Raw genomic sequence first — 11285 nt, 5'->3', positions numbered from 1 at the left:
ATATGTGTTTCTGTGCTTATTAGTAGTATTTTTACACTTTCTTTCTTGTAAACTACTTTAATTACTTTTCATATCAGAGGGCGGGGCTTAAATCAGCCATTTTGAATGTTAGAGCTCTAATTTTTGCATTTTTGGTTGATCCCTTCAGACTTTCCTCTGTCACACCCAGTTACAGTTTTCACAACATTTTACAACTGGGTCGGATAAATTCTGATTAACGTGTCTCTCTCACTTTAGAAGTTAGATTCTAAATAAGTGTATTTTGTATGTGGGAGGCCTCATTTTAAACTATTAAAAAATGTATAAAGACAACTTCCTTTACAAGCAAACTAGCTGCAGTCTTAGAAACCAAAGGTGATAAAATATACATTTTTTCATTATTTTTTTTGCTTTACTAATTGATTTTTAGTTACATTAGATAGAATCACTCAGTTGTGCATAACTGAAAACATAAATTATGATGACTTTTGACAATAGATTTGCTTAAAGTGTTGATTCAAGTAGCAACAATGGCAAGGTATATATTTTCTATCTATTTTGCTGCACAATTTGCATTGAACATCATTGCTTTATTCAATGGAAAGATAACAAATGAGTAAAAATGATCACATTAAGTATTTTTTTTTTATTGTGCCCAACTCCAAGATCGTAAAAAAGTCATTTTTAGGAGTTACACTAATAGGAACCTAAAATTTGAGTGTCCAGGTTTGGTAAAGGGTCAAAAGGCTGCACATATTTGGAATAGACTACAGTGTGTTTGTTTAGACATAAACCAGTGAGAGAAGAGGACATAGAGGGGATGGAAAGAGGGAGAAAGAGAGAAAGAAAGCGTGCAGCTGGTTTATACTATAACTGTTGTTAGTCACCCACTTTCCCTTCGATTTTAGAGCTTTTGTCTGCAAGTAATACATTTTGAAACGGATTTTTCCCCTCTTTTATTGCTCCCACGTTTAATCAGGACCACGGACAGCGCCAGTTTGCGCGCCCCTGGCGCTGCGTCAGGACGCATTTTCCACTCCTTGAGACATGACACGCACGGAGACTCTCAGCGCAACGTGACACCCCGATGAGCCAAAGTGTCTCAAACAACATCCGCTCCGTCCACTTTCAACGTTTCCATCCCCACGCTGCTGCCGTGTCTGCGTGTTTGTAAATGATCGCCTGAAGCGTCGTTTGGAGGTTTTTACGCACGGACCAAAAACCAAGGATTGTTTATTTTTTTAGGGCATGACTCTGCTGGACGCTCTCCGAAGGAAGAGGTAATATGTCGGGAGAACTGACCGACCCTAACGAGGAAGGTTCGGGCGGGACAGTCCGTTCTGTCGCCTCCAACTTGAGCAGCTTCAACAGCACCAACAGCTCTCACGGAGACTTTGGCAGAGCGGATTTTGTTGGAGATGGAGCGGCTGTTGTGCGGATTACAATTTCTGCCATTTACTCTCTGGTTTGCGCGCTGGGTCTGGTTGGAAACTTATTAGTTTTGTACTTAATGAAGACGAAGCACGTGTGGAGAAAATCCTCCATCAACCTTTTCGTAACTTGTTTGGCGCTGACGGACTTCCAGTTCGTCCTGACGCTGCCGTTTTGGGCTGTGGAGAACGCGCTGGACTTCACCTGGCCTTTCGGGAAAGCCATGTGTAAGATTGTCTCTTATGTGACAGCTATGAACATGTACGCCAGCGTGTTTTTCCTGACGGCCATGAGCGTGGCGCGCTACTGCTCCCTGGCCTCTGCGCTGAAGGGCAGGCGGCGGCGGACGCACTGCTGCTCCGCGCGCTGCATCAGCCTCCTCATCTGGGTCGCCGCCGTCTCCGCCGCGCTGCCGCACGCCGTTTTTTCCACCACCGCCACGGTTTCCGGGGAGGACCTGTGCCTCGTTAAATTCCCAGAAGCCAACGGCACCGCGCAGTTCTGGCTGGGACTCTACCACTCCCAAAAAGTGCTGCTGGGTTTCGTGGTGCCCCTGGCAATCATCTCAGCCTGCTACCTGCTGCTTTTGCGCTTCATCACCTCCAAAAACATAAACACTTCCAGCGCCAAACGGCGCGCCAAAGTCACCAGGTCCGTCACCATCGTAGTTCTGTCATTTTTCCTCTGCTGGCTGCCCAATCAAGCGCTGACAGCCTGGGGCATCCTCATCAAACTCAACGTGGTTCCCTTCACGTATGACTACTACACCATGCAGGTGTACGTGTTCCCCGTGTCCGTGTGCCTGGCGCACTCCAACAGCTGCTTGAACCCCATCCTGTACTGCCTGATGCGGCGGGAGTTCCGGAAAGCGCTGAAAATTCTCTTCTGGCGCATGGCGTCTCCGACGCTGACCACCATCAGACCCATCACAGCCACCACAAAGCCGGAGATGGACGAGCAAGGGCAGGTGCTGGTGCCCATTAACGCGCCAGCCACGCCGCCTGTGGTCTTTTTCCCCCCTGGGGCCGTCATTTACAACGACAGGCGAGACCCCCAGCATAACGCAACGTAGTCTGACGGCTTTGGGAGATTTCTGTGTCTTTGCGCATTAACCACCGCAGCTTGAAAAGTTTTGTCAAACAGCTTATCCCCTCTGACTAATGCTTGCTCTTTAAAAGCAGCAGGAAATAGGGGTTTAATGTCCATTAAACTGTGTCAAAAATGTATGTAAAATGTGTCTATGGAGATTCTCAGTCATCCAGGTCACGTTACCAACCAACAACCTGACGAACAGACGTATCAAGTGCGTTGAGACTTCTTTTTTCCCCAGAATGACATCCATCACTGAAGTGCCGCAGTTTCCTCATGCTCCACTGAATCAAAATGGATCAAACGAGCCTCTCAGAATGGTGCTGAGCACATTTAAGCGACAGGGATCTCTGATGAAGGACGATTGCTCCAAAACTGAAAAAGAAAAAGACTTGATGATGAAAGAGAGCACCATTTATGCATTCTCTGACTGTAACCTGCAATAAAAGTTAACCCAAAACACAGATATGAAAGACTAAGGAGAAATGGAACCATTTTTTCGTAGATTTTTAGTAAGAATAAAAGCACTTCAATTAAATCGCTGAATGATAAATAAAAGAAAGGGAAACAGTTTTCTCAAAAGCTGAATGAATCAGATGCTTTTAGTTTTTTTCATCAGAGAAAGAAAACTGCAATTAGCGTTTTAGTGATGTATTCTCTTACTCTTAAAATTAAAAAAAAGAGTGAAAGATTGATCGTTTTGCATTTAGAGGAGAAAAAATCTGCATCATTTAGTCAAACCACAAAACTTATATCACTCTTTCTATTTCCAACTAGAAAAACAAAACATTTTTTAAGTACAATAAACATCAGAGACTGAGCTGCAAATGTTCAGAGGATATGCTTTTCTTCTCTTTTATGTCTAAATCTGTCACATCCATTAGCCAAGAAGACTTCTAATGGACCAGAGGCAACTTAATCACCACATCCCTGTCAAATCTGCTGCATTAACACGGATCTTTTCATTTAAATGACACTAATAGTCTATTTAACTGTTCAGATTTCCTAAAGAGTCCATGATTGATATAATCACCAGACTTAATGCATTTTGTTTAAAAAAAAAAAAAGACTTTTGAGTCCTGCAGTGCATCCTTCTGTCATCACTTGACTTCCTGCTGAGATGAAACAATGAGGAAGTCATGCAAAGATTCTCACTATAATGAATTGAGATGAAAAACTCCCAAAATTAAAATAAAAACAATGAATTATTTAACTAAAAAGCTGAAAGCAAAAATACTTTTTTTAATTTATAGATGCAAACATAATAATCCTATTAGAAATAAATGGCTAATGGTCACAGGACCTGGCTATTAAACCAGTAAAGTCGAGCGATCTGTTGTGTGGGTGTCGAATGTGGAACACACATCGCTGCAGCACACGGGATGATTTATCTGACGGTTAAATTCCCCTATGAGGACAAGAAAAAAAGCAGAATAAAAATTAGGATTAGAAATTCAGATGCAACTGCAAGTGTTCCCCCAGAGAGATGTGCAAAAATCCTAATAGTTCTCCCACAGCGCTGGAGAAGATCCTTTGATTTGAAATTGAACTCCGAACAATGTTTGTTTTTTTTCAAATCTTTCAGGTTGTAACGCTTCTAAGGAACTCTGTAAGTTGCTGTGGGTGTCTTTGTCAACATGGAAGTGATATGAGTTGACAAAAGTGACACAAAGCTTTGAAATGTCAGCGTGGCGCTGATCTTTCTCAGTACGAAGCTCCAAAGCAGACACAGAAAGAGATGCTCTGTGACGAGGAGCATTTCTGCTGTCCTATAGGAAACATGGGATGGTGTTCAAACACAGAGATTACCAAACATCTTTCTGTTTTGTGGATATTTTTAGAAAAACACAACATGATTTCTATTATTACACACAATTCTGTTGTGAATAAATACAAAGAAACCCTTAAAATAGCACTTTAATAGTACTTGAGGACCACTTTCGGCCAAAAATCTAAAAATGTTTAAATTTTTTCAATGGCTTTGCCCTGTATTTCCTAAAATTTTCTTTCTGTTTTTCATAACTACAAGAAAAAAAATCAAAATTAAAAATAATTTCTCCTTTTTTTTGTCAATACAACTTATCAATAAAACACAAGCTGCAAATCAAGGTTATAAAATTAATCGTTATTGAAGATGCAATTTTCAAAACCCCATACTTTTATCGATTAACTTCTCCTAAAGCTACCACGTTGTGCCTTCCCCTCCTTTGCCTCCTAAAATAATCAAGAAAACTGATTAGAATTACGATTCATTGTGACTCTTTCTTCAAGGGATCCATTTGTCTCTATAAGTCAAACGTTTTCTGCTCGTCTCCATAAAGTAAAGTGTGCTTTCAGTGTGCCTCAGAGGAGGGATGCTGAAACAAGCAATCCTTTATTTTCTTTTACATCATGCTAAGTCATATATAATAAATGAAGCAGATGTTTTACTTAGTTTGCCATTTGCTCAAACCACTTTACATTCCAGGAAATCTGTCTGCTTTTGTTCTTTTTTTCTCAAATGTATCTTAATTGAAATCCTGGTGGACTCTTCCAGGAGACCAAGAGGAAGTGACTAAATCTGCTGCAAGACAAACCAGCTAGAACATTTTTTTTTTTTTTTTTTACTTTTTTTCAGTTTATGAATTAGAATGGGAAACATACCTTGAATATGAGGGAAGAAAACCTTCAAATATTTAAACAAAATGCTATTTTAAATCATGTTTGTTTATTTTTTTTGTTTTTTTTAGATAAAACTGGGCCAAACCACAAATGCAGTGTGCAAAAGGAGTAAATCCAAATTTCTTCTGGACTTAAATGCTAAGTAAATGTCATGTGCTGCCATTCAAATGTGCCTGGTTAATTGGTTATCATCACTTCTCCTCCAGGAAAAGGGACTCTTTTATTTTCTCCCATCAATCTGAGAAGAAAAATTAAATTCATTATGCAAGAAAGATTATTTACAAGTCAAGGACAGTGTCTTTATTGTGTTCTCACAGTGATAGAGAAGACACACCTTGACGTCAGATAATGTTAAAATAAATTGACCTCATTTTAAAAAAGATATCCCGAAAACAACAAGACATTCAGTATTCTTCTCAACAAAAAGACAAACAAGTAAGTTTTTTTAAGCAAAAGTTGTGTTTGGTGAAAACATTTTAAGCACAAGCAACACCTTTTGACAGCTGTCAAGCATAGTGGTGGAAGCGTCATGATTTGGGGTTGCCTTACTGTAGCTGTGTTGGAAATTGTGAGAAATCAAGATTCTTGCAGCTAAAAAAAAAAGAAAAAAAGTAGTGACTGCAATGAAAAAATAAACAGATATTGAAAAAAAAGGTTAAATAAGAAAATAATTGAGGTTTTGAAAGCACATCAAAAGTTTTAAGAGTTGGGGTTGGAAACTATGTAAATAAAATGTAATGTGAATGCATAAAATGTTATGTGAATAAATACACATACATCTATCTGTAAATGTTTGTCTAACTTACTTTTACACACTAAACGTGTTAGTTTTTGTTATATTAAATAGAATCCACTCTTTTTTCTTATATTTTCGCCTCCTATCTGTATTTAAGGTGTTTCAGTGAAACCTTTAAATGATGAACAGATGTCATCATCCAGTGAGTGATGTCCTTCGTAACTATTTTTTCCTGTTTCTTTTTTGTTAACTTTTAATTTTGATTTCTGGAAATTGCTTTTGTTTTTTTAAATATTTTTTTTTTTCTTTTTGACTGAAATTGGAAATATAGGCACTTTGGGACATTGCTGATTGGATGATGATGTTTGTCCATCATTTCAATGAAAGTTATCAGGCATGAAGTGATACTGGACATCCTCCAAAAGTGTGTGGACATTAAAGATGCATTTAACAAACTTTCAAATATCAAGCGTCATCATCCAATCAGTGATGTCCCATAATTCCTGCGTTTAGTTCTTTTAACATTTAAAATATTTTAATATTACAAACGTTTCAGTTTGATTTTTTATTTCAATTTTATGGAATTTTGTTTTGGCTTGTGGAATTTTATTTTTATTTCAGTGTAATGTTTTTAATTTTTTGGTTTGCTTCTTTATTTCTCGTTGTGATTTTTAAAATGTTTTCGCAATTTTTTTTATTTTTTTTTTGGTATTATTTGTACATCAGGGCCACCGTACCAGAAGTTACAGAGTTTAATCTCTTCGGTTATTTATTTTTTCATTTTTTTTGGTGGGTTTACCATGTTGTGTCAATGTTAACACATGGTATGAGATCCTACATTTGATTATGTGTTATGCAGTATATTACCCAGAGCTGAAAAAGTTGAAACTTAAACAACTATTTACATTAAGTCAAACAATTAGGATCTCGAGTTTGGTACTGAGGTGCTGATGATGGGATCAGTGGGTGGAGTCTCTAACTAACATGGAAGAGAAATTCATCCTTGTTGTGTCTTGTTACAAAATCTGTGAACCAATGGTGGACAGCAATGACTCAAACTGCTTCACAGAGAAACAAAAGTAGAAAAGACAGCTGCAGTCATCCAGAAACTCATCACAATAGGAGTTTCTCTGATTGATCTTGTAAGCCCAGACGTGGAGAATTGCTCATCCGTGCCTCCGTAGAGCTCTTCAAAATAAAGAAACCCAATACATTTTCTCAACATCATTAATGTCTTCCATGAAATAGCAGTTAAATAAAGGCGAAGGGTAGCTCCTCCCATAGGCAAATTTGCATGTGATTTTTGAACAAACGTTTAGACACGAGAGCAGGAGCAGAATTTGCCCTGCAACCAAACAGAGGTGAATTCTCCACGCGATTCGCATTGGCTGTGAATGCATCATCACATTACCAAGGAAAAAAACAGGGCTGAGAAGATGGGGGAGAGTTTTAGATTAGTTTTGGTGCAAACTTAACTGTAGTGAATTTGCAAAATTATTTATAAATCCTAAAAAAGGATTTATATTGCAGTAGATATGTTTAATTTGGATAAAAACTTTATTTTATGTACAAAAGATGGCTTTGGAAACACAGAAAGGATAGTTTGTTACTATAAAACTGCGGTTCCTTTTTATACAACTCTGTAAAATTATAGCACTTGTGTTCACAATGAGTGTGAAAATACAAAGTAGCCCTTAGATATACTCTTGGTTTTTTACCTTTGTTTTTGCAACAGACTCTTAATCATTTCTTCTTAATTGAAATGGCTTATACCATCCAAAATCAACTTTTTGAGCTTTTAAGTGTATTATAATGTTCATTCCTCACTAAATAACCCAGAAGTGATATTTTGATCCATTCATGCATTTCTGAGTACTCCTCTAAAAACAGCTCCAACCCCTTTGAAACCCACAAAAAGTTCTCACAAGCTGATGACACAAAGTGAGAACGGTCCCTTCCAGGAAGAGTCCACGCTGCCAGAACCACCCCCGACTAAAACAAACGCACATTCTCCGCTCATCTAGCAATGCTCAGCCGCTAGCTTTGTTGCTCATCTAGCGGTGCTCAGCCACTAGCTTTGTAACTAATCTAGAGGCTGAACACCGCAAACTTCTCAGCTCAGGTAGTGGTGCTCAGTAGCTAGCTTCACTGCTCAGTTAGTGGTGTTCAACAGATAGCTTTGCTTCTCAGTTAGCAGTGCTCATCTGCTAGTTTGTCTGCTCAGCCAGTGGTGCTCAGCCACTAACTTTGCAGCTTAGCAAACAGTGCTCAGTCGTTAGCTTCTCTGCTCAGCTAGTGATGCTCAGCCTCTAGTTTAGCCACAAGCTTCTCTGCTCAGCTAGTGGTGTACAACCGCTAGCCTCTCCGCTCAGCTAGCGGTGCTTAGCCACTAGTTCATCCGCTCAGCTAGCTCAGCTCAGCTGCTAGTTTATCCGCTTAGCTAGCGTTTCTTAACCACTAGCCTCTCTGCTTAGCTAGCTCAGCCACTACCCTTGGCCATCACTAAAACCAGTGTAGCAATAGCAATAGCCGGAGCTGCTTAAGACAGATGGATGGTATGTGCAGTCATCCATCTTTGCAAAAGTTCTGATGATTTTTTTGTTTGTTTTTTTTGTGGGCAAAACACAGACAGAATGCAGAGGCCTGCTCTAAGGTCATGAAATGTGTGGCACCTACAAGCAGCAAAAGTCAATGCCTCAGAGACTGAAGCATCTTACTTCAAGGTAGGAAAAATCTGTAGAAAATAACTAATATTTCATAATGAATTTGTTCTTTCAGGTACTAAAAGTAATATATGGCCATATATGTGGATGTGTTTTAGTCTAAAAACCTGAAGAAAAACAAGATATAGACCCTTTAAGAAGTTTATTGTTTAGATTTGGCTTTTTTATTTCCCAGTTTTTCCTCTGTGATGTAACGTAAACAATTCAAAACCACACAGCCAGCTAGGAGAAAATAAATGCAGTTTAAATGAAAACATCTCAGCTATCCTTTCCAGCTGAATAATGATGGATCTAAGAAGCCACAGGGACACTCTGAAGCAGCACAACAGACTCAATTAAGAATTTCACCAGATGAACGCGGAAGTAACCAACCCTCCAGGATCCTGCTGCACTTCACTCTCGTGACCGTCTGACTTTACCAGACTCTCTGAAAGAAGAGTTTTGGAGTGTGTACCGAAGGGAGCGTGCCAAATCAAAGCGGTTTATTTCATGGCAGATGGTTGAGAAGCAACTGTTGCAAAGAAGTCACAGATTTAAACTTTCAGATGTATTTTATACACATTGCAGCAACAGATTTAACTCTAAAGCTACAGAAATCTTATTCGGTTTCCTTGAGTGAACTGAAATAATATTGTAGATGCAAACTGAGTGTTTGCCTCTGAAGATTCTTTTTTCTAAGAAAACAGGGCTTAAAGAGTAGTTTAATGATCTGTTTTTTGTTTTTTTTCAAGGTTTTTACTTTTGTACCCTCTGACTTTATCCGCCAAACACAGCAAAACAATGAGGAATGAGTAAGTAGACCGGCATCCCCTCCTCTGAATATCAGATGAAACAAGTGTAATCACTGACTTTAAAATAAATAAGTACATTTGTTTGAAAAAAATGTATTTCTTCCCATTTGAACACAGTTTTTACTTTTTTGAGACGAGAGACATTAACGATCATCAGAGATGTCTAAAAACAACATTTCAAATTCAAATCTGACTTTAGCTGTAAGTTATAGTGAACCTCAAGCGGCTGTGAGAACAAGAATTCCCTCTCGAGAGGAGGAGAAACCCAAGAACTCCTCCTAGGCAATGATTAAACAGCTAAAATGTCATGCTTGTTCATCAACACTACATATTTTTACATGAAAATAATTGCTTTCGGCGTTGAAGGGTATATATTATGGAAAAGAAAATCATTTTTCATTGCCTGTGAGCATATAATTGGGTGGTTTGAAATGAATACTAAATCAGACCTCTGCATCCTTGGTACCGCACAGGCAAAGCCATTTTTGACTCATAATTTTTAGTGATATTAACCTATGGTAGTCCTTTCAGCAGAAAGTTTTCTTGGAAAAAGGTGAGGAAATTAGACTTTGTCATTGGTAAGAAATTAGTTCTTGGAAGAATTTTCTTTCTTTGATATATTTTTTTAATAGTTTAGGTTGTTATGAGGATTTTTTTTTCATTAAAATCCAGTTTTTAATTGGAACATCTGGAATAAATCTTTTTAACTGGACCGTAACTGTATTCATCACTCTTGTAAACCTTAAGTTAATAGGAAATTATAAGCTGGATACTTAGTGAACTTTGTTAACTCTATCATTTCAATATAAAAATGTTTTCCGTCTAGTGCAGCCCTCATTGTCAATCATTCTAAACCCGCTAGATTCCTGTTGAAGTCAAAGCGGATGTTCCCAGCATTACAGTTACTACTGAGTTACCCCTTGGGAAACTTTAGAATAATACATCAACCCATAAAGCATGTTTTTGGTGGAAGCCAGAGTCCCCAGAGAAAACCCTCGCATGCACAGATGGGGAGGAGCATGCAAACCCCAGGTGGGCTTTGAACCGGAGACTTCAGTAACCCACAACCCTTTTAATTGATCAATTTTTAGCTTAGTTTGTTGCAGTGATGAGATTTGTCACAGTGGAAAAATAAAACAAAAAACATCTCAGATCATATTTTATTTTAAATAAAGTTTTAATATTTTTATAGTCAACCAGTAAAATGTTGCTGATGTTAGACCATGAAAAAAAAAAACATTTTTTTTTCTATGTTGTCCAGCTATTATGAAGCAATTCAGTTTGAAGCTGCATGCAGGTCCATGCTGGCAGAAATGTATCTATATTTGAACAATAATGAATGTATAAAAAATGAGCTCTGGCCCAAATTGTTTGCTGCCCGGTGTCCAGCTAGCTGCTGGCAAAACCTGAAGGCCTCAAACGTTGGATGATGGCCCCAAAAGACGAAGCCAGGAGACAAACGCTGATGGGCTCCCAGTTGGGCTTTAAGCAAACCTTGATAGAACTGTTGCAATCTCCACCCCGGAGGCAACGCTGCATGTTTAAAGCCCTGGTTTGAGACTGCCGTAGGGTAGGAGCACTGTAGCTTTTGGGGGAAGCACCTACAGGTTGTTTTGCTTGTGACGTGCTTTCTACCACACAAACAATCTTTATACAGAGACTCTAAAGGTATGATGGTTATTGAATAAAACACACATTTGCTTTGTGCCAGAAAATTGGCCATATTCAATATCTTTTAAATTTTTTTTGTTTTATCACAAATTAAAATGATGTTAAATTAATTATATTTATTTGAGATAAGACACAAGCTAGTTTATCAAATTTAAACCTTTTATATTTGAATTAATTGTTCATCCAACCATTCATTGATCTGTC

The 11285-nt window shown here is 38.4% G+C and overlaps 1 protein-coding gene across 1 annotated transcript; it reads left to right on the top strand.

Moving 5' to 3' along the window:
- The first annotated feature begins 781 nt into the window (after window positions 1-781).
- Window positions 782-5828, top strand: rxfp3 (relaxin family peptide receptor 3). The gene has a single exon (XM_024298692.2). The coding sequence runs from the start codon at window positions 1265-1267 to the stop codon at window positions 2480-2482; it is 1218 nt and encodes a 405-aa protein (XP_024154460.1). The 5' UTR covers window positions 782-1264; the 3' UTR covers window positions 2483-5828.
- Window positions 5829-11285: the final 5457 nt, after the last annotated feature.

The sequence above is a fragment of the Oryzias melastigma genome, linkage group LG12, assembly GCF_002922805.2.
Source record: "Oryzias melastigma strain HK-1 linkage group LG12, ASM292280v2, whole genome shotgun sequence".
In the NCBI taxonomy this organism is placed as follows: domain Eukaryota; kingdom Metazoa; phylum Chordata; class Actinopteri; order Beloniformes; family Adrianichthyidae; genus Oryzias; species Oryzias melastigma.
The sequence above is the reverse complement of the archived record's forward strand: the minus strand, read 5'-3'. Positions and strand labels throughout refer to the sequence as shown.